The following is a 24,598-nucleotide window of genomic DNA, read 5'->3' as shown; positions in this document are numbered from 1 at the left end:
GGGGCCAAAAATATTTCCGTGTTTCCACGACGACTTTTGGCGTCGCGAATTTTGCCGACAGCTTATTGTCGACGCCATTAGGCGTCGAAATATCTCGCTACGCATTTTGGCGTCGACAAAACATGTGCCTTGCACGTGTTTCCAATATCAAACATTATACACGCTTCAAATTTTAGTGAAAATTGAACTTAAGCGCTTTTAATTTTTTTTTTTTTTTCTATGAGCCTATGAGCGCTAAAACTAAAAACTGTTCACGACTTCACGTACTCTATCTCTCGCTAACCCTAATTAGCTGAAACACCAAAAGAACCGCATCGTACCTCTCCTCTCTACAAATTCGAAACCGTTCTGCTCTCTGCCAATCTGCCATTGATATTCATCAAGGTTTGTCTTTAATTTTAAACTTGAGCCTTTTTCATCTTCAACCTTCTCAATTTAAACTTCTTTTTCCCCCGAAAATCTCTCAAATATGGTGGTAATCGAACAATGAAACGACGAACCTGCTGCAGCACCAGAGATCAACCACAAGAAACTCAATTTAGAACCTGAAACGAGTTCCGTCAACAACAAAGAAGAAACGGATGGTTTCGAAACGGCTAGCGAAGGCGATCATTCTGATAGAGGTACCGACTTTGGCGACGACGAACAACAACAACAAGAAAAATTTGCGCCATTGACGGCTGTTAAGGATGATTCTTATGAAGATGCTCTTGATGATGATCAATTGAAACAGGTGCTCTTTCTCTCTCTCTCTCTCCTCTCTCTTATGATTATTGAATTGTATTATTTAAGCGAAATTGTAACCTAATATTGATTTCATTATTTGTAGTTATTTGGCAATTGAAGTTGAATTTGAAAAAAAAAATCTAGTGAGTTTGATTTTTCTTCCATTGATTGAGCTTCTCGCTTAATTTAGGGTTTTTTTCCTGCTACTATGCGTTTGATTTTTCTGTTGTATAGAGAAATGCGTACTTCTTAATTCGTATTTGTTACTTAGACATACAATTTGAGGACGATATTTGGTTGTTTATGAAACGTAGTCGTTTCAACTTCTTTCGTTTTGTTTGGTGTTTTGATACTGTTGGTTTATGTCATTGGAAGGATTGCTGAAAATGAAACCATTTCAGATTTCAGATTTCCAATTTCTGATCCGGTCTTTTAGAAAAGGGTTAATATAGATAGCTGATAGGTTCTGCTGGAGAGCCAGATGTCTCTAATATCTTCCATACAGAGAGGGAGGGGGGGATGGGTAGCTTTCTTTCTTATTCTGGGTTAACACTGTCCGGGCATTAGATACAAGGACTTAGAATTTGGTCATCCATCTCTCTTGAACACATAACTCCCCTCCCCACTCCAATATGTTGTATCTATGTGTTTCTACATGTTTGCTTCCTTTAAGAACTCTAGTGTTCTTTCGGAGAAGGCAGTCTCCTCCTCTGATTGTCGCTTTTAGCTGTTTAATTAGATTCTTTTGCATATTGCTCTTTCAGGGAAAGTATGATGAGACAGTCAAGGAATGTTCAAAAGCTATAGAACTAAATCCAGCATATGTCAAAGCTCTTCTCAGGAGAGGAGAGGCTTATGAAAAGCTTGAACGATATGAAGAGGCCATCTCTGGTGAGTTGCGAATTTGTTATGAGACTTTTTTTACTAAAGTGATTATATTTTTGTAATGTCTAAAAACAGATTTTGCATACTGTGATATACTTGTGCATCTATACCGTTATGGTGGTTAAATTTGGATACCTTGCAGATATGAAAAAAATATTGGAAGTGGAAGCTTCAAATGAGCAGGCTAGGAGGAACATTGTTCGAATGGAGCCATTAGCCCGAGAAAAGGCGGAAAAGATGAAGGAAGAAATGATTGGTAACCTTTTTCTTCTTCACACTTCCGCTGATCCTCTCCTGTATCTTCACTCTCCTTTGTGATTAGTTTCTCACTGTGTAGTCTTGCGCGTTGGTATTATGCTTCTTCCCTTTTTAAATGGCTTGCTTTATGGATGTTGATTTATACTGTACATGATTTTGTCTATACTGAGGTTTGTGTGCAAAACAAGTCAGATGCTAAATTTGTTCTGAAATTTCCCCCTTATTTAAAGTTAAAGCCAAATTTTGACTTTCATTATGGCCAGCAGCTGAATGTGAAGTTTGGAATGCTGTAGGAAATTAAATTGATAATAATGTTCATGGAAAATAAACATGTGTTGGTCAACCAAGACTAAGCTTGGCATGACAGTTGTAGTTGTGAGTTAAGGAATAAGGATGCTTATCATGAAAAGCTTCAAATTTGATGATGATGAAGCACTACTACAAAATACACCATTTGTCGACACCAAGTCCTCGACGCTGAGGGAGAACCGTTAGCATTAAATTGTTGTTTGCATGTTTTCTCGACGCCTTCCTGCGTCTTCCTATTTTCCCGTCTACTATAGGTGTCGAGATACTACTAGGAAAGCACATGCCCCGCACGTGGTCATATTTAGGTGCCCGTTTTCTTTTTCTGTGAGAGCAGCCCCATTCCCCGTCCCCGTTCTCCTCAACCCTAACCTCATAACCTTCTCTTTCTCTATCACTTTGAAAATTCCAGATCTACATTTCTAAGCCCCTTACAATCAATTTCCTTCTTTCTTTTGATTTAGTTGACGGATCTCATAGTTGAACAAGCTTTCAGAGATTGATTCTCCCATGGCGGAGCTTTCCATTTCCGTCTTTCATCATGGTCTCATGGTGGTCAGGTTTATCCATTTCCAGCATGTTCTTTTAGTGCTAAAATTTTGCCTGGAGCATGTTTTTATAGACAGATTTCTCTAAACCAAATAGATTTAGGATCTGATATATGTTGCGATAAGAAACTAAATCCAAGCTAATTGTTGAATAATGGCTTAGCAACTTGAAAAAGGAAGAGCATGCAACTCCTTTAGCCTATGAATTTCCTGTTTTTGAAGCGAATACTTCTGTCTGGCATATTTTCTGTTCATTGGTGTGGCAGTAATCTTTTTGTTCATGTGATTCATTGGTGATGTGACGTTTTCTGTATTTTTCTGTTGTTACTCTTGAAATTCGGAGGTGGTTTCTTTTTTGAATTGGAATAACTTGTAGTTCGTGGTGTGGTGATGTGATATACTTCGTAATAATCTAGCTGGATTTGGTACTTTTGCTGATATTCAAAGTTTAAGTGAGTTAGACATGACACTCTTTTATCACCGTCAACATTTTCTAAATTAAACCAACTTGATTTGGTATTGTTTTGTCTGAGTTTAATATCAACTCGTGTTCATTTTTTACTAAATGTTAATGTTGAATTTTAGTAATATGGAAGCTTTGTTTTGTATTTGTTGTTGCTAAGTGCTAACTAAACTGTTAATTGCAGGACATTGGTGATGGAGTTTATATTCTAATAGAAAAAGTCGCTAGAAAGAGTACTGGACTGGCCCTTCCCTGACCCTATCCTTTCTGTTTACCGATATTTTTCTCAATTTGAAAGTGAAAGGAGTATTTCTCGTTGCTGATACTGAAAGTAGATAAAATACTATGAGTTATTTCTTTTGTGGTGCAGTGTGATAATAATTCTTACTTATCTGATCAAGAAGCGCTGCATGACTATATCTCAAGCTCTTGAATACGTGAGAAGCAAAAGATCGCAGGCATCCCCTGATTCTGGCTTAATAAAGCAGCTCCGACAGTATGAACAATCACTAGGAGGTGTGAAGTTCTTACTGAATTTTATGTTTCCTCAAATAACTATTATCTCTGCTGTATTTGTCTTTCCTTTGCCATTTAATCATTTTCTTGTATTCTTCTTTGGACTTCCTTTCTTTCCGTCTAGATCATCTCTTTTGCTTCGCTTATCAGATACAAAGACACAAGGATCAACCAGTCAGGTTGGTTATCTGACTATACAGTAACAAAACTAAGTGCAATTTTGAGACAATAGCATAACATTCCTGCTCATGGCATCGTTGCCACCAAATACAGGGTATGTATTTCAGGCTGTGAGAAATGTAGGTGTAAAAGTCGTTGTCTCAAACTTCGATACTCGATTAAGACCTCTGTTGAGGGTTCTGAATTGTGAACATTGGTTTGATGTTATGATCGTTTCAGCAAAACTAACTGGCTATCAGTCGGATTTTACTTGGAAATGTCTGTACATTATTGAGTTTGAACTGGATTTCTCTAACGGGTTGCTGCTGAGAAGCCAAATCCAACAATATTTCTGAAGGCGTGTGATCTTCTGGGTGTAAAGCCAGTGGATGATGTTCATGTTGGTGAGATCGTAGAAACGATGTATGGGGCGCAAGGGTTACAGGCTTCATGTAAATAAGTTTATTTTAACCGTTTCTAAATTGAACAAGTGATGTTTGTTAGTTATGACTTGGACTGATTTAACCAGTCTTTTCTTTCCAAGGTTATTTAGCGTGTGACAAGGATGATATGCGGCAACTCCAGATTTGCAAATAGAGAGAGTGCTAGAATCTGCAAATTTAGATGTTTTAATGCAATATGTGGCTTATTTGCCTTTCTATTTAATTTATTATTTATTTTAGCAGCCAATAATGGTCAATATGTCAATATTGAAACAAACGTTGTAAGTTATGTAGCACGTTCTCATACATTGTAACATACACCATATATAAATATATGATTTCACTTTTTAAAACCTCGTTTGTCTAATTTTAGCACTGATTATTATCTTAATTTTAATTGTTTTTCTCGTATGATATCTATAGATCCTAAATAAGGGGGGGAAAAGTGCACGGTTAAAAGTCTAGTATTTACAACAGGTCGACGCAAAAAGGGGTCGGCAAAATTCGGAACATGGCGGGTTATTAATAAGGACCCAGGAAGGTGTCGGCAAACAATTTTGATCCACGCCTAACACACATCTTAAGACGCAGTAAGGCGTCGAGGACCTCGACGCCTTGTTATTTTATGGACAGCATATGACGTCATAATTTTCGACGCATAAAGAAAAAGACGACGCTGTAAGGCGTCGCTATTCTCGACGCCCCAAAGACTTCGTGGACAGCGTAAGGAGTCCCAAATCTCGACGCCCCAAAGACTTCCTGGACAGCGTCAGGCGTCCCAAATCTCGACGCTTAAAGGCGTCGAGAATTCTCGACTAAGTTTTCCTCGACGATAATTGCAGGCGTCGAGGGAAATTTTCTCGACGCCTATTAGCGTCGCTAATTAGCCAAAAACGCGTCGCCAAAACACGGAAATTGTTGTAGTGATTGGGCATCAAGATTTACAGAGATAGATCTAAAAGGATGATTGGACTTAGTCAAAGCACTTATATCAATAAGGTGCTTGATAGGTTCAAGATGGCGGACTCCAAGCGAGGCTACCTACCCATGTCTCATGGAATGACTCTAAGCAAGAATCAGTGCCCAAAAACACTTGATGAGCGTAGACGAATGAATGGGATTCCATATGCATCATTGATTGGTTCAATAATGTATGCTATGATATGTACACGCCCGGATGTTGCGTATGCACTCAGTGCTACGAGCAGATACCAGTCAGACCCAGGAGAGGCGCATTGGACTGCTGCCAAGAATATTCTGAAGTACCTGAAAAGGCACAAAGATGACTTCCTGGTCTATGGTGGAGATGATGAATTAATTGTTAAAGGCTATACGGACGCAAGTTTCCAAACCGACAAAGATGATTTCAGATCACAGTCTGGGTTTGTCTTCTGCCTCAATGGAGGAGCAGTAAGCTGGAAATGTGCTAAGCAAAGCACCATTGCGGATTCTACAACTGTAGCGGAGTACATTGCTGCACATGAAGCAGCAAAGGAAGCTATATGGCTAAGGAAGTTCATAGGTGAACTTGGTGTAGTCCCCTCCATTAAAGGACCAATAGCCCTGTATTGTGATAATAACGGAGCTATTGCACAGGCGAAGGAGCCTAGACACCACCAGAGAGTGAAGCATGTACTTCGTAGATTTCACCTTCTACGAGAGTTCGTTGAAAGAAAAGAAGTCGAGATAAGCGAAATTGGAAATGATGATAACATATCAGATCCATTGACTAAACCTCTGCCGCAGGCGAAGCACAACTCGCACACTGCAGCTATGGGAATCAAGCATATTGGAGAATGGCTTTGATGACCCTGTTTAATATTTTAAAGTTTTAGAGTTTAAATCTTTGTAAAACATTATTGGTTAATCATTCACAATAAATGAAAAGAATTCATTTTTCCATTTAATTTGTGGTTTATTAAATGATGACTCCCTTCAATTTGACGATATATTCAAGATAGACTGTCAGGACCAGTCCTGTGACTAAGAAATGTCTATCAAGTGAACTTGAATGTCAAAGGTTGAAAATGGTCCCTAGTCGGAGTTTTCTATAAAATTGGACGCATAGAAAACGTTAGACGACTAGAATGCAAGATGACTAGTAGTTATGTTTCTTGAACTATGTGGACATGGCAATGTCATAATCATTTGCATAGATACTTACTTTGGGAAGACTTGTATCGGACAAGACCTATGAAAGTTTACTGTAAGAGATGAAAATCTGTCATAAGTAAATTTCATTAAAATTATTAGACACTAAATCCTCAATACCTGAGTGATTTGAGATTACTTGTTTGAGAACTGGTTGCTTTGACGTTGACCAACCGTCGCACCGTAAAAGGAGGCTATAAAGGCAACGCTCAGGTAATCACCTATCAAACGAAGTCTAATCTCAAGATCGCAAGATTGGGATTGTCCTCCCGTAAATCGGGATGAGATGCTTAAAAGTTGTACAAGGCCACTCGGAGAGCTAGAAACTGTGAAATGCATGGCCGTGCTCGGATGAATCATAGGCTATGATTATCTGTTTATTTGATCAGTTGAACTCTGAAACCGAGAAACACCTCTGGACATAATAAGGATGACAACTCTTACCTTATGTTCAAGAGCAAGCATCGAGCGACAAAGGAATTAGGAAATGCACACTTGTCCCTAAGGACAAGTGGGAGACTGAAGGAAATAATGCCCTTGGTCCAAGTATGCATTCAATGTTAAGTCTAATAAATGCGGTTCAGTATTAATTAACAAGTTAATAATTCAGTGAGATCAAGTGAGCTGAATGCCTAGCTAGAGGCCGCTTCAGTTCAAGTGAAATTAATGATATTAATCACAGCTTACTCTTGACTGAACCCGTAGGGTCACACAAATAGTACGTAAACGGATCAAGTATTTAATGGCATTAAATACTCCATCTATGGATATTCGGAATCGACGGATCTTGGTTTCAGTGGGAGCTGAGATCGTCACAGGCAAGAAATGAATACTCCGAAAACGATGATATTGCCGGAAACGGAAATATGGATCGTATCGGAAATATAAATATTATCCAAGTCGTAGATGTTGCCGGAAACGGAAACATGGTACGTATCGGAAAATATTATCGGAAATGGAAATATTGCCGGAATCGGAAATATTGCCGGAAACGGAAATATTGTAAGAATCGGAAATATTATCGGAATCGGAAAATAATTCCGGAAACGGAAATATTAAATATTTGTTCGAAACGGAAATTGATTCCGGAATCGGAAATATTAAATATTGTTCGTATCGGAAATGAATTCCGGAATCGGGAATTTAATCGGAAGCATATCGTACGAGTTAGCATCGGACGAGGCCCGCTAGACGAAGGCCCAGCACGAAGCCAGGCCATCGCCCAGCGATCCAACACGCACCATCGCATGCCAAGCCTCGACCAGGCCCAGCGCAAGGCCAGGCCCAGCCAAGGCCTGGGGCGCGCGCGCGAGAGCACAGCAGCAGTGGGCCGAGCGCTGTGCGCCTAGCGTGGGCCGCAAGGCTTGCGCGGGTGTACGGTGCTCGTGCAATGCTTGTGCGGGAATCCTAAAGCAATCGGGATTCGAAATATGATTAAATCCTAAAACTATTAGATAATGATTATTTAATTAGAGTCCTAGTAGGGTTATAATTAAATAAATTAGTATCCTAATAGGATTCCAAATCCTTTTCCATAACTCTAGGTGCCTAGGGTCACATATTTACATAGATTATTCAAGTATTCAAAGTGAGTTTTTGAGAGAAAAATTCAGTCACACATTTGCCTATAAAGTGCCGAAATAATAGTACCTTAAGGGCGATCCTAGTTGGTCAATCTTAAGGCGGATCCGGACGTGCTGTGGACTATCTACGGAGGGACGACACTTGGAGTCCTAAAGACTTGTTCTTGTTCGGTTCGGGCGCAGCTAGGGAAGGCACGCAACAAAGAGTATGCATCTAAACTATGCTAAATGATTATGTGTAAATAATATGTTTTCCTGGCTTTATGGTTTTTCCGCATGATTTATGAATTGTCATATGTATCATAACCTAACAAGAACTTCTTTCAAAGCTCAGTACAACTCTATCACTCATGTGGACCAATGGGTGAAAATCCCTTTCCTTCCCACTGAGTACTGGACTTGGCATTACCTTAACCAGATTGCTAGTTGTGTTGGCCAGCCTATTAAGCTTGACAAGTTCACCTCTGAAAATGCTGAAAAGGGCCAGTTTGCTAGGGTGTGTCTTAACCTCAATATCACCAAACCTGTTCCTAGGTCTATCACCCTAAACATTGGGTATGATATTCAGGAGTTTTTCCTTTCTTATGAAGGTGTCTGGGAGGTTTGCCCTCTTTGTCACTAGTGGAAAAAGGCTTATTTGCATCCCCGCATTTGCTACGCCATTCTGAACATGTGACGCAAATAGCAAATTTTAGCATAAAATTTAGTTATTTGCGTCGCAGCTTTGTTAAACTGCGAGGCAAATGACTCTCGGATGCCCCCCAGAGTCATTTGCGTCGCAAATTAGTAAAACTGCGACGCAATTTATTCAATCAAGTGCGTCGTAGATTTACTAATCTGCGACGCAAATGGCTCTAGGGTGGTCCTAGAGTCATTTTCCACGCAGATTTTTTAATCTGCGACGCACTGGCTTTTGAATATTTTTTTTTCGAATTCGCGCTCAACCTTAATTGCAAACGAATATTCATTCTGACTTTGGTTATTGCTCGACAAATTAACATTGCGCCATCCCAAACGAAACCACCACCAACACCAACACTAGCTGCTTTGTTCTCACCGGCGGCACTGCCGTCGTTGTCGCGCCGGCGTTCCTTCGCTGATTCACGTACTGCTTCGCGTTCCTTCGTGCGCTTCACTGCTTCGCCTCACTGCTTCACTGCTTCGCCTCACCGCCCTGCTCCGTTTTTAGAGCCGCCGCCCACGGCCAAAGAATTAGTCCACGGCACGGCAGCCGCCCACGCCGCCACCCACTCAGCCGCCCTTGTTCATTGTCGTCTCTCATCTCTTAGGTATTGAATTTTAGTTTTGATATTTATTGAATTTTAATTGTGCATTTGAATTTTAATTGTGCATTTTAATTTTAATTGTGGACATTATAATTGAATTTTAATTATGCATTATAATTGAATTTTAATGGTTGATATTATTTGTTGAATTTTAATTGGGTACATTTTAGGATTTAGGTTTTGTTGAATTTTAGTTGTAGGTTTTGTTGAATTTTAGTTGAATTATATTTTAATTGGGTACATTTTAGGATTTAGGTTTTGTTGAATTTTAGTTGTTTATTACATTAAGGTTTTGTTGAATTAAAAGTTATGAAATGAAGTTTTGGGTTTGTGTAGTTTTATGAGATGGTTTGTGTAGGTTATGAAATGAATTTAGGCTATGAAATGAATTTAGGTGATATATGAAATCATGTTTTGGGTTTGCTACAAAATTTTGGATTTAAAATGATATGAATAGCCTAGTTTATATTCTAACCTTTGACAAAATTTGGTCATATTTTTTATCTTTAGTGGTTGAAAATGGATCGGAGTTGGATGTATGGTAGTAAACGATTTTCTACAAGGTTCTTACAAGGGATTCAAGAGTTCATTAAGGTTGCCTTGAAACATCAATCAGAACATGAATCAAGTTTAATTCTGTGTCCTTGTTGTGATTGCAATAATTCAAGGGGGTATCGGGATATTGATGATATTGTTGATCACATAGTTCGTCGCGGTTTTAAGGGTAACTACACGACGTGGACATGGCATGCTGAGAGCATAGATCATGGGGCAAGTTCTAGTATGCCGAGCTCGAGTCAGCATAATAATTGTGATAATGGTGATGATAATGAAATTGAGGATGATATTGGTGTTGAAAGTGAGGAAGAAGAGGAGAAAGATAGGATAGATGATATGATGCATGATTTGGAAGACCATCATTTCGTTGAGCGTCCCCGCATGTATGATAGTATAATCAAAGCTTCCGCAACACCTTTATATCCTGGTTCTACACAAACTGTACTTGGTGCCGTCATCGAATATTTCAACTTAAAGGTGGAAAACGGTTGGACCAACAAGAGTTTTTCACAGTTTTTGGAGGCCACGTCCGGTAATCTTCCTGAAGGAAATAAACTTTCAAGGTCTAACTATGAGGCCCAGAAGCTTATGTGTCCTTTCGGTATGGATTATGAGAAGATACACGCGTGTCCAAATGATTGCGTGTTGTATCGAAAGGAGTATGCGAATCTGCATGAGTGTCCAAGATGCGGATTGTCCCGTTACAAGATCGTGGATAATGATGCAACATCAACTAAGAAGAAACCTTCTCCGGCTAAGGTGCTTTGGTATCTTCCTATTATACCAAGATTTAAGCGCCTTTTCTCAGAAGAGAAAACTGCAAAACTCTTGAGGTGGCATGCCGAAGGGAGGAAGAAAGATGGGTTAATGAGGCATCCTGCTGATTCTCCACAATGGAGGAACATTGATCGAAAGTACAAGGTCTTTAGGGAAGAAGTTCGGAATCTCAGGCTTGGTCTTTGCACGGATGGAATGAACCCATTTGGAACACTTAGTACCCAATATAGCACTTGGCCGGTTCTTCTCACCATATACAATTTGCCTCCTTGGTTATGCATGAAGCGTAGATACATCATGTTGTCGCTCTTAATCTCTGGGCCTAAACAACCCGGAAATGACATAGATGTGTATCTAGAGCCACTCATTGAAGATTTGAAATTGTTGTGGGATGAAGGGGTGTTGATGTTTGATGCATACACCAAAACTAATTTCACTTTACGTGCCATGATTTTTTGTACGATAAATGATTTCCCGGCTTATGGAAATTTGTCAGGGTATTCTGTAAAGGGAAAGAAGGTATGTCCAGTTTGTCATGATGATTTGGTCTCGAGGCGCCTAAAATTTTGTGGGAAAGATGTGTACATGGATTACCGGATGTATCTTCCTGAAGATCACCCATTTCGAAAAGAGAAGGAAGCTTTTAATGGAGAATTGGAGATGAAAGAAGCTCCTGCCCCCTTATGTGCGTGTGAGGTTTATGAACGGGTTAAAGACATTGAGACAGAGTTTGGTAAGCCTTATAAAGGTCAGCCAAGTGGTGGTTACAAGAAGAGGTCTATCTTTTGGGATCTCCCGTATTGGAGAGATTTGGAAGTTAGGCATTGTTTGGATTTAATGCATATTGAGAAAAATGTTTGTGATGCCATTGTTGGGACATTGTTGAATATGCAAGGGAAAACGAAGGATGGGCCTAAAGTTAGACAAGATATGGCTGCTATGGGTCGCTCCGAGTTGGCACCTCAAGAAAGGGGAAAATGCTGGTACCTTCCCCCAGCTTGTTTCACCTTGTCTAAAAAGGAGAAAGTTAGCTTTTGTGAGTCTTTGCATGGCTTAAAAGTCCCTGCTGGTTACTCTTCAAATTTTCGTAGACTTGTGTCCATGTCTGACTTGAAATTAGTTGGAATGAAATCTCATGATTGTCACGTGTTGATGCAACAATTGCTGCCGGTTGCAACTCGAGGGATATTGCCGCCACAAGTGAGGTATACCATTACAAGATTGTGTTTCTTTTTCAACACAATTTGTAGCAAGGTGATCAATCCAACAATACTGGATGATTTGCAGGCCGATATACTTGAGACCATGTGTCGGTTTGAAAAGTATTTTCCGCCATCATTCTTTGACATGATGCCTCATTTGATTATTCATCTTGTTCGTGAAATTAAGCTTTGTGGGCCAGTTTGTATGAGGTACATGTATCCCTTTGAACGGGAAATGGTTACCTTGAAAGATAGAGTGATGAATCCGGCCAAACCTGAAGCTAGTATTGTCCAACGAACCGTCGCGGAGGAAGTTGCTGCATGGGTTTCTCAATATATGGCACGTTTGAAAGAAGTCGGAGTACCAAAGTCTAGACATGATGGGAGACTTGGGGGTCAAGGTACAATTTTTTTTGCTAAGCAAGTGAGAATAATATTAAGGCTCAAACAATTACAACCTAAACTAACTTCAAGAAAACAAACCAACTAGGTTGGACCATTTCAACAAGAAGTTAGCAAAACAACAAGCAACTAGGAATACAAAGCTTATAAGCTCACAAACCAACTATTGTCTTTCCTGTTTACATATTTAGGAAAGATTGCTTGAATTCTACTCTTCACAGTTTGCTTCAAAGTACCAACTGTAACTTTAACAGCAGGAACCAACTGATCCCATAGACTAGTGTTCCTGCATCTCCAGATTAAGTACACCAGTGCCACAATTGCTGCATAGTATACCTGCTTCCTGAATTTAGAGTGTCTTCCATGCTTGATGCTTCCATATAACTGATGTAAATCAACAGCAGTAGTGTTGATTCCCAACCATGCCTTCATTGCAACCAAACATTGCTTGCTGTAGGAACAATCAAAGAAAAGATGATGACGATCCTCATCCTTCTGTCCACAAATTAAACAACTTGCAGAGCTGCTGATACCAATTTTAGCCATTTTAGCTGTAGTTTGCAACTTGGATTGGATTGCTAGCCAAGAAATAAACCTGTGCTTTGGGGTACTAAGCCTATTCCACACCAATCTGTCCCAATGGACCTTAGGTCTATTACCTGCTAGCTTGTTATAGACTTGCTGCATAGAATATTTAGACATTGCACCAAATTCTGCTTCAGGAAACACCAGTTTTAGCTTCTCTTTAGTACTGCATACCTGTTTCCAATACCAGCTAGCTGTATTGTTAGGCTGATAATCCCACCATTCCCCATCCTTTAAGTAAACTGAGGTAACCCACTTAATCCAGACATTGTCCTGTTTAGTGTCCAAACCCAAACATATTTGCCTATACTAGCAATATTCCATAACAGGACATCTCTAAATCCCAATCCACCACTCTGCTTGTCACAACAAATTCTTTCCCAGGCAATGCTGCTTGGTTTACTACTGTAAGCATGGCCACTCCAAAGGAAAGCCCTGCAAATCTTCACAATCTTGAAGAACACTCTTTGGGAGCACATATATCTGAGTCCAGTACATATGCAAGCTAAGCAAAACATAATTAACTAACTGCATTCTAGCTGTGTAGGAAAGGTTCCTAGAACTCCATATTTTGATCCTAGCAGTCATCTTATCCACCAAAACCCCACACTGAGCTGCAGAATCCTTTTGGAACAGATGGGAACTCCCAAATATTTAAATGGTAAGGTGCTTCTGACAAAACCAGAAGCATCCACCACCCTCGTCAAGGTGCAATTGGCAGGAAAAGGATATCAATCGGTTCTGAAATGATGTGTAAGGTTGAGCTGTTTGTGGTGCAAAGTCTTAGTGAAGTCCATCCATACGTGGCTGAGCACATGAACTTTATTAGAGAGCAATATCCTTCAAAAAATGGTCCTCAACTGATAAAAGAGCATAATCGTTCATTCCTCACATGGTTCAAGCGTCGAGTGATGGATCAATTTTCCGACACGCCTAATGAGGTATCTGATATGGTGAGATGGTTGGCATATGGTCCTAAATGTCAAGTCATATCTTATGAGGGGTACGACATCAATGGCTATTCTTTTTACACGAAGCGACAAGATGACAAAACGACGATGCAAAATAGTGGTGTTACGGCAATATGTTTGTCTTTAGAGTATGCTAGTGTAAAAGATAGAACACTTGTAGATAAGACGAAATCTTACTATGGAGTCATTGAAGAAATATTAGATTTGGAATATAAGTATTTTAAGATTCCTCTATTCCGGTGCAAGTGGGTTGATATTAGTCTCGGTGTCAAAAAGGATAAACATGGGTACCTGACACTTGTAAACTTTTGTCGAGTTGGGCATCTTGCAGATCCTTTCATATTAGCATCACAGGCAAAACAAATCTTTTACATGGTTGACCCTGCCGATCGTAGTTGGTCAGTTGTTCTGGAAGGCAAAAGAAGAATACTTGACGTTGAGGATGTAGATGATGAAGAAGAGTATGATGAGCAGTTTAATGAGATTCCACCTTCCTCCTGGCATATCCCTCAAATGATTGACGATGTTGACATGAGTTATAAGCGCCGAGATCATGATGAAGGATTTTATGTTGAAAAAGAGAAATAGTGAGATAGGTACTATTTTGGCAACTATTTTTTTCACCAAGTTAATTTGTAGATTAGTTAAAAGTTGGGTTCGAAAACGTCATTTTTGCCTAAATATGTACTATAACGACCCAATTAGCCTTAAATGTGGAATAATAGATTAGTACGAGTCTTAGAAAGTTATAACTATGCATATGAGACATGTAATAAGATTGAAAACATTCCTTAAGTTACGTTGTTTAGTTAAAAGTTGGGTTCGAAAACGTCATTTTTGCCTAAATATGTACTATAACGACCCAGTTAGCCTTAAATGTGGAATAATAGATTAGTACGAGTCTTAGAAAGTTATAACTATGCATATGGTTTGGGTTTGAATCGAAATAATGACAGCATGCATGATTGAGAGAAGAGTTTTGTGAGAATGGGTGACTGTTTCTAAGTTACGGTCCCTACGTTATGTGCTTTATTCCAATGATTTTCTCTAAAATTTGTTTATAGGAAAAAATAGGTAGTCACGCGAATGAAGAGCTGTGCGGATCAATGAGTTCTGGTCAGTTCTGTGCACTGATCTGCACAGCTCAGATCAGAAGTGTGCAGATCAATGCACACAACTGATCAGAACTGACCAGTTCTGTGCACTGATGTGCACAGCTCTGATCTGTTCTTGGGTTTGCCTTAGTTTGATGCGATTGCATATTTTGTGTTAGTTTGAAGATGCAAAGTGTTGTGATTTGGGATCTAATTGATTGAGGATGAATGCAATTCCATAGTGTTTTTGAGAGGTGGGTTGGTTGTGGGGGGATTGGAATGATTGATGTGTTGTTATCCTTGGTGGGTTTGTGCTGATTGGATTAACAATTATTTTGCTAGTGTGAGACCAAATGCTTGTTTGCAATTCCACAATGTTTCTGCGAGGCTTGTTGATGATTTGGTGTTAGTTGGATTGATGTTCTTGACTATTGTTTGCTAGTGGGAGATACAAAGTTTATGATCTGAAATATTAAAGAAATATAAAATTAGAGGGAATGCATGCTTAATGAGATGCATCAGAACTGACCAGTTCTATGCACTGATCTGCACAGTTCTGATCTGAGCTGTGCAGGTCAGTGCACAGAACTGGTCAGTTCTGATCAGTTCTGTGCATTGATCTGCAAAGTTCTGATCTGAGCTGCGCAGATCAGTGCTCAGAACTGGTCAGTTCTGATCAGTTCTGTGCATTGATCTGCACAGTTCTGATGTGAGCTGTGCAGATTAGTGCACAGAACTGGTCAGTTCTGATCAGTTCTGTGCACTAATCTGCACAGTTCTGATTTGAGCTGTGCAAATCAGTGCACAGAACTGGTCGATTCAGATCAGTTCTGTGCATTGATCTGCACAGTTCTGATCTGAGCTGTGTAGATCAGTGCACAGAACTGGTCAGTTCTGATCAGTTCTCTGCACTCATTTGCATAGCTCAGATCAGTTCTGTGCATATCAGTGCACAGAGCTGGTCAGTTCTTTATTTTTTTTAAAAATCCTGCTTTTGAAGGTAATTAATTTTGATGATTTTCCAAAATGCACTAGCGTCAGGCATGGATGAAGATCAACACGCAAATTCAGGGCCATCTAACGAATCACCAAATCAAGTGCCCTAAAAGCAAAAAAGGAAGCCAAGAGGCCCTACAAAAGGAATAAAATCCATGCCCGGGGTTCCAAGAATAATTGAATGGGATCACTTGGACCGACCCACAGGGAAATGGGCAACGGATTACAAGAATCACATTGGCGAGATAAGTCGCGCAAAGGTTTCAATATTGATCAGAACCTCGGAAGATGTTTCACAAGGAATAAAAGACACTTTGTGGGAAGATGTCAAGGTAACCGGTTTTATTTTGGAAATTCAATTGTACATATCTACGTGTCTTTTTCATGTGCTAAAAGACTTTCTTGTTCCTTTTCTTTTTCTTTCATTTAGAGAGAATTTCATATCACAGATGAAACTAAGAAAGAAGTTGTCTTAAAGAGTTGTGATAAGCGTTGGAGGGAATTCAAATCAAGATTGGCGACTGGTTGGATCCGGGGTACAAGAAAAAGGCCAAAAGATGAAAAGATGCCATATGATTTGTATAGTTATATAACTAAGGATATTTGGAAGGAATTTGTGAAGATACATACACTAGTAGAAAAAACCCCTGTTGCAACCCCCTTGTTGCAGCGTACATGTGTTAATACGCTTCAACAACCAGTCGGTCAACGCGGGTCAAACCCTTTAAAGGGTTATTGCAGCGTACAATTTAATTGTTCCCTGCAAAAAAGTTTGTTGCAGCGTACATTTTAAAAGCCCGCTGCAATAGCTCGTTTTTGTTGCAGCGTACTTGTTAAAGCCCCCTGCAATAACCCGGGTAAAAAAAATTTCGCTGCAATATTCGTTGAAACTAATTCAAAACAAATTAAGCATCTCTCACTCTCAACTCCCTTCTTCTCCCTTAACTTTCCCTGCGTCATCCCCTCAAAAAAAAACCCTTTCTCTTCTTCGGTGGTTCTAGCCTCCTCGCCAGAGGCCACCTATTAGCTTGCTCGGCCGTTGGTTCCAAGGAAAAACTTAGCTTGCTCGCGCCGGTGGTTTCAAGAAAGAAAGTTGCTCGCGTCCTATTTTCCGTCAACCTCTTCGCCGCGGCTACCTGTCCCCTCTTTTAGGTTTGCTCGATTCGTTTACCTGATTTTTGTTTTAAGAATTAGGGTTTTAAAAATCAGATCCTAAAGTGACGCGCCAAATTTAGAAGCGAGAGAGAAAGAGATTTAATGGAAAAGGGAATTGGGGAAGAAAAGGGTTTGGGTTGGCGCAGAGATGCCCATCGTCTAACTCGAATAAATGCACATGAATTCGACACCGGGAAGAAATCCAGGTACAGTTTTTATCATCATTCTGCCTTTTGATTTCGATTCCAATTTCACAACTAGGTTTTGGTATTGTAGATGTCGAGTTGCAATTTCTAATCAATTGGAATTGCGGAACTTGATTTTGGTGGATTCATACATTTAATTTTTTTTGTTTGTTTGAGTCCTATTCTTGATGTGCGGAAAAGGAAGGCGGTTCGATTGAGCAAAGATGTCGACTCCAAACGTCTTCAAATTAACAATGGGTAAAATTTTCTCTTAAGCACCTTAATTTATGCACAATTTCAGTTTTCTTTGTTGTTGTTGTTGTTGCTGCGAATTTGAACATCATTAACTGGGTTTTTCCATTAAGTAATGATAAAGTGTGAGCTACTGTATAATTGAGTTGGTTATGCTTGTGAATTTGTTTGTTTTGATTGAATTTAAAGCCTTTTATGTGGGGGGGATTGGCAAAGGAACCATGGGTCAGCTTTTAATTGGGGATTCAGTTCATAGATTCGATTGTATGGTTTGGTTAATAGAGGATCTCATTTTCATGTGTTATTTTTCCTATGCTAAGAAACTCCTGAGCAAAGATAATTACATGTTGCAACCAGTTACTGTGTAGAAAAGCAAGGAATTCTGGAAATCAAATATATAATTTTTTTTTGTAATTGGTTCCATTAGATAGTTGGATTTCATTGTTCTGCATTCTAATGCCAATCTTTTCCTCCATTTATGTGATTCGTTTACCTGATTTTTGTTTTAAGAATTAGGGTTTTTCAATTCGTTTTTAGGGTTCTTTGCGTTTGTTCAATTCTTTTTTAGGGTTTGTTCAATTCGTTTCTTCAATTCATTTTTTCAATTCGTTTTTAGGGTTCAATTCGTTTGTTCAATTCGTTTTTAGGGTTTGTTCAATTTGTTTTTACGGTTTGTTTAATTTGTTTGTTCAATTCGTTTGTCCAGTCACTGTAGCTAGGCCTAACATGGTAGGAGTATGTGAGAGACACTGACAAAATAAATCAATGTAACAATGCAACTATTTTCTATGCGCATCCTCTGCTAGATTTTCCTGTATATAGACTTAGTGAGGTAGTGTACAGTTGTTGTCACTGACTCATTGGTTTGGCTTAACTTCCCTTGCTTTATTCCAAATCATGTTTTGATGACGAGTTCTGGTCTTCCCGTTATGATTATATTTTGGCCTTCATCTCTGTTCCACATTACAAGCTTTTTGCTTAAAAGACATCCTAATTTGAAAGTGTAACAATTTTTTTCATGAAAGTACTATTCTTAGAGGTCGTACCCAGTTATTCTCATAAAGTTGTGAGATCTCGGTAGAGTCCAAGAAGTCAATGATCTCTTTGCAACTACCATTTTTCCATATGATATGTAAGGTCGGTTATTAGTTTGTTGTAGTGTAGATTCCGGGTGATAATCATTCTTGCTTGTGAGTATAATTTTTAGGTCAGCATAGCTTCTTCATCCCTGAAAATAAATCATTCGTGATAGCCTCAATCTCAAAATAGTATAATCCCCCCCCCCCATTTGTATATATGTTTTAAGTTTTTAACAGAAGATTGATTAGTTAATTCGGCTTTGGTAGGCTGTCGTTCATAGAGCTAAGAACTCAAAATATTCAGCTGATGAGGATATGGAGGAGACAGATGTTAAAGATCCAAATTTAAAGCAATCTCTGGAGTCTGCTACTTCTCAGATTAGCCAGCTAGCTCTTTCTAATAGTCCTACTGGTAAATCTTCACTGAATTCTATTGTGGGATCAGATACGGCCAATGCAGGTGTAGATATTGACTTTTTGACTTTTTATGTCTGTACATTGATGATCTGCATGCAGGTGTTGCCAATCTTGCAGCTGTTTTTCTGTTCCCGCTTTTCATAAATTATTTTCAGATGGGTGTCACTGGAGCAGCCACTGCCACCGTTGTGTCTCAGTATGCACTTTCTTCCTGAAGTCTGTTAGTCGGCTTTCTTTTAACTATATTGGTAATCATGCTGCTTGTTTGTGCTCCAGATACATAGGTAGCTTCTTGATGATTTGGTTTCTTAGCAAGAGAGTAATATTATTACCTCCAAAATTTGGAGATCTGAAGTTTGGGGTCTATTTAAAATCTGGTGAGTGTCAGAGAAATGTTTATGGTTATTTTCTGTTTTTGATTCTTTATCCAACACATTGATTTTAATAACCTTCTACTTAATAATCACCATTACAAACTTCTTAAATTAGTCTGCTTAAGTGGCCATTGTTTGTACCTACTTAAAGTGTTACTCGTACATGTTTGGATTGCCGTCTGTTTCCTTATGTTTACCTTTTTTCCAGGTGGATTTCTGATTGGAAGAACTGTGGCTGTTTTGATAACTATGACGATTGGGACCTCGATGGCTGCTCGTCAAGGTCCTCTAGCTATGGCTGCTCATCAAATCTGTATGCAAGTGTGGTTGGCTGTCTCTCTTTTAACTGATGGATTGGCCGCATCTGGTCAGGTATGAGCTTTCATCTAACTAGGAGGTTCGATATCCAGGCTATAGGTTTTTCAGGCATCTAGACTACCTCTATTCTACAGTGCTTGTCCATTATGATTTATGATTATCACAAAAGTTGAAGATTGTGAATAATGTGTGGGTTTTAACCAAATAGGAAAAGCTTCTTGGATTAATAAGCATTTGTTGTTGTCCAAAGATCCTGATTTGTGAACAATAAACCAAATAGGAAAAGCTACATATTTTCTCAGAGTATTACACTTATTACATGTTTAATATGAATAGTTTTAACTTTCTAACACTCATTCCAATCTACTTATGCAAATTTAAGGCTTGTTTGGTCGTTATAGGTCATATTAGGCTAAAATGAGGCTTTTTTGCTCCCAAATATGAAATAAAGAACCTTAGGACTCATTTTAAACATATTAAATGTTTTATATGATTAGTTTTAACTTTACAAGACTTAATCCAATCTATTTATGCACATTCATGACTTCTTTGGCCGTTATAGGTCATATTTAGGCTAAAATGACATTTTCGCTCCCAACTTTGATCTAACGAACTTAAAAACTAATTTCAAACTTATTACATGATTCATATGATTATTTTTAACTTTTTAAGACTCAATCCTATCTATTATGCACATTTGAGACTTGTTTGGTCGTTATAGGTCCCAACTATGAACCAAAGAACCTAAGGACTCATTTTAAACTTACTAAATGTTTTATATGCTCATTTTTAACTTTCTAGGACTCATTCCAATCCATTTATGCACATTTAAGGCTCATTGTGTCGTTATGGGTCATATTTAGGCTAAAATGACATTTTCGCTCCCAACTTTGAACTTAAGAACCTAATGACTCATTTTAAACTTATTATATGATAAATATGCTTAGTTTTAAGTTTCTAAGACTTATTCTAATCTACTTATACCCATTTAATGCTTGTTTGATCGTTATAGGTCATATTTAGGATAAAATAAGGCATTTTCGATCCCAACTTTAAAATAAAGAACCTAAGGACTTATTTTAAACTTATTACATGTTTAATATGCTTAGTTTTAAGTTTCTAAGACTTATTCTAACTACTTATACACATTTAAGGCTTGTTTGGTCGTTATATGACATATTTAGGCTAAAATGACATTTTCGCTCCCAACTATGAACCAAAGAACCTAAGGACTCATTTTAAACTTACTAAATGTTTTATATGCTTATTTTTAGGATTTTTTGGTATTTACTACCTTAAAAATACACCACTTTTGTATTTACTACCTTATGAAAATTTTATTTTAAATTACTACCTTAAAGTTCCATTTTTTTTGTATTCACTACCATTTTACAGTTTTCTCATTTTAAAATTGAGATATCTCTTTCGTTTCTTAATCATTTTAAGTGATTCAAAGCTCATTCTTCTCATTTATATGTAAGGATTCCATAGGGATCTTACCTTTTAACATTTCGTAAAAGTTTAAACAAATTAAATATTATTTTTAAAATTATAAAATATTTATGAATTATCAAACGAATTTTTTTAAAATGACTTTCTCAATGAAATCCCTATAGAAAAAGGAAAATAATGAACTTCGAATCACTTTAAACGATTAAGAAACGAAAGGGATAACTTAATTTTAAAATGAGAAAGCTATAAAGTGGTAGTAAATAAAAAAAATCTTGAAGTTTAAGGTAGTAATTTAAAATAAAAATTTCATAAGGTAGTAAATACAAAAGTGGTGTATTTTAAAGGTAGTAAATACCAAAATTTCCTAATTTTTAACTTTCTAGGACTCATTCCAATCCATTTATGCACATTTAAGGCTCATTGTGTCGTTTTAGGTCATATTTAGGCTAAAATGACATTTTCGCTCCCAACTTTGAACTTAAGAACCTAAGGACTCATTTTTAAATTATTATATGATTAATAAGCTTAGTTTTGAGTTTCTAGGACTTATTCTAATCTACTTATACCCATTTAATGCTTGTTTGATCGTTCTAGGTCATATCTAGGCTAAAATAAGGCATTTTTGCTCCCAACTTTAAAATAAAGAACCTAATGACTCATTTAAAACTTATAACATGTTTAATATGCATAATTTTAACGATCTAAGACTCGTTCCAATCTATTTATGCACCTATAGGCTCATTGGGTATAGGTCATATTTAGGCTAAAATGAGCATTTTCTCTCCCAAATTTGAAATAAAGAACCTAAGGACTCATTTTAAACCTTTTAAATGATTAATATACTTAGCTTTAAGTTTCCAAGACTCGTTCCAATCTATTTATGCACATTTAAGGTTCATTGGGTCGTTATAGGTCTTATTTAGGCTGGATTGACATTTTCGCTCCCAACTTTGAACTAAAGAACCTAATGACTCATTTTAAACTTTTTACATGTTTAATATGCATAGTTTTAACTTTCTAAGACTCATTCGAATCTATTAATGCACATTTAAGGCTCATTGGTTCGTTATAGGTCATATTTAGGCTAAAATGATATTTTCGCTCCCAAATTTGAACTCAAGAACCTAAGGACTTATTTTAAACTTTGTACATGATTAATATGCTTAGTTTGAAGTTTCCAAGACTTATTCCAATCTATTTATGCACATTTAAGGTTTGTTTGGTCGTTATTGGCCATATTTAGGCTAAAATGAGTATTTTCTCTCCCAAATTTGAAATAAAGAACCTAAGGACTCATTTTAAACCTTTTAAATGATTAATATACTTAGCTTTAAGTTTCCAAGACTCGTTCCAATCTATTTATGCACATTTAAGGTTCATTGGGTCGTTATAGGTCTTATTTAGGCTGGATTGACATTTTCGCTCCCAACTTTGAACTAAAGAACCTAATGACTCATTTTAAACTTTTTACATGTTTAATATGCATAGTTTTAACTTTCTAAGACTCATTCCAATCTATTTACGCACATTTAAGGCTCATTGGGTCGTTATAGGTTTTATTTAGGCTAAAATGACATTTTCGCTCCCAAATTTGAGCTACATAACCTAAGAATTCATTTTATACCTTTTACATGATTAATATGCTTAGCTTTAAGTTTCCAAGACTATTAGGACATTGTTATTAGTTGCTTGAATGTTAAAGTGTGATATTTAATTTGAATTTAATCTAATGCTTAGTTGAAATTTCTGTTTTTGTAAAGGTCTACACTCCGAGGAATGCGCCTATACTAGTGAGGAAATTGATGTGGTTAGTGAGCAACGGGCTAAGTGTTTTACCCGCAAGTATTTACTATTGGCTTGAGCGCGCTTGATCGAGGTGGTTTAGTTGTTATAGAACAATCGTTTCCATTAAAATGTATGCGTACATTGAAATTGGTATGCGCGCTTGATCGAGGTGGTTTTGTACGCTGCAACAAGTCTTGAATTTTGCCTAATTTTACACACTTGTTGCAGCGTACATGCAAATGTACGCTGCAAAAAAGTACTTTTCGCAGCGTACATTGTACGCTGCAACAAGTCAATACTTGTTGCAGGCCCCCCAGTTGCAGCATACGATGTACGCTGCAACAGGGGTCTAAAAGCCCGCTGCAACAAGGGTTTTTTCTACTAGTGATACCTCCGAAGAAGCTGAGGTATAAAATTATTCTTATTTAAAGTCTTGGTATAATCTAAGTTTTATTTTGTTGTAATAATTTCTTTTACCCCCCTAAAATTAGGAAATAAGTGAGAAAGCAAGACAGAGTCAATCTTTCAACATATATCCTCATCATATGGGACAGAAATCATATGCTGAAATGACAAGTGAATGGCAAAGAAAAGGGTACATTCCCTCAGTTTCTTCGTCATTTGATGGTTCCTCTGCGTCTACAATTTCTTCAAGTTTGCCGAGTAGGACATGTTTATGGCTTCTTGCAAGATCGGTACCAAATGAGAAAGGAAATCCTTACTTGCCGGATGAGGGCACACAAAAGGTCAAAGAAAATATTGTAAGTTCATTTAACAATTTTGCGTAATGTTGTGATTCCTCTAATTTCATTTATGTTCTTAAATATGAAACCAATTGTTGAACTTTTCTCAAAACCATTTGATTTCATGTAGGATGAATGGAAAAGGAAACAAGATGAAGGGGAATTTGTTCCTAAAATGACCCAATTATCCTTAAATGTAAAATAATAGATTGTAAAGAGCTTTAGAAAGTTGTAAATATGCATATTAAACGTGTAATAAGTTTGAAAACATTCCTTAGGTTCTTTAGTTCAAAGTTGGGTTCGAAAACGTCATTTTTGCCCAAATATGTCCTAGAACGACCCAATTAGCCTTAAATGTGAAATAATAGATTATAAAGAGCCTTAGAAAGATGTAAATAAGCATATTAAACGTGTAATAAGTTTGAAAACATTCCTTAGGTTCTTTAGTTCAAAGTTGGGTTCGAAAACTTCATTTTTGCCTAAAAATGACCTAGAACGACCCAATTAGCCTTAAATGTGAAATAATAGATAGTAAAGATCCTTAGAAAGTTATAACTATGCATATGAGACGTGTAATAAGTTTGAAAACATTCCTTAGGTTCTTTAGTTCAAAGTTGGGTTCCAAAACTTCATTTTTGCCTAAAAATGACCTAGAACGACCCAATTAGCCTTAAATGTGAAATAATAGATTATAAAGAGCCTTAGAAAGTTATAGCTATGCATATGAGACGTGTAATAAGTTTGAAAACATTCCTTAGGTTCTTTGGTTCAAAGTTGGGTCCGAAAACATCATTTTTGCCTAAAAATGACCTAGAACGACCCAATTAGCCTTAAATGTGAAATAATAGATTGTAAAGAGCCTTAGAAAGTTATAACTATGCATATGAGACGTGTAACAAGTTTGAAAACATTCCTTAGGTTCTTTAGTT

The 24,598-nt window shown here is 37.6% G+C and overlaps 2 protein-coding genes across 2 annotated transcripts; both read left to right on the top strand.

Moving 5' to 3' along the window:
* Positions 1-493: 493 nt before the first annotated feature.
* Positions 494-4,657, top strand: LOC110794123 (uncharacterized; the record flags this gene model as incomplete). The annotated part of the gene is made up of 5 exons (XM_056832606.1): positions 494-733; positions 1,491-1,617; positions 1,754-3,702; positions 3,827-4,313; positions 4,406-4,657. Coding segments are annotated over 3 exons (543 nt in total), but the record flags the coding sequence as incomplete, so codon positions are not given.
* A 13,381-nt stretch (positions 4,658-18,038) lies between these two features.
* Positions 18,039-23,012, top strand: LOC130463466 (protein DETOXIFICATION 45, chloroplastic-like). The gene is made up of 5 exons (XM_056832600.1): positions 18,039-18,992; positions 19,097-19,193; positions 19,274-19,374; positions 19,580-19,743; positions 22,902-23,012. Exons 1-5 carry the CDS (start codon positions 18,896-18,898, stop codon positions 23,010-23,012), a joined length of 570 nt encoding a protein of 189 aa, XP_056688578.1. The 5' UTR covers positions 18,039-18,895.
* The last annotated feature ends 1,586 nt before the right edge of the window (positions 23,013-24,598 follow it).

The sequence above is a fragment of the Spinacia oleracea genome, chromosome 1 (assembly GCF_020520425.1).
Source record: "Spinacia oleracea cultivar Varoflay chromosome 1, BTI_SOV_V1, whole genome shotgun sequence".
Classification (NCBI taxonomy): Eukaryota; Viridiplantae; Streptophyta; class Magnoliopsida; order Caryophyllales; family Amaranthaceae; genus Spinacia; species Spinacia oleracea.
Note: the sequence above shows the minus strand (reverse complement) of the source record. Positions and strands in the feature narration are given on the sequence as shown.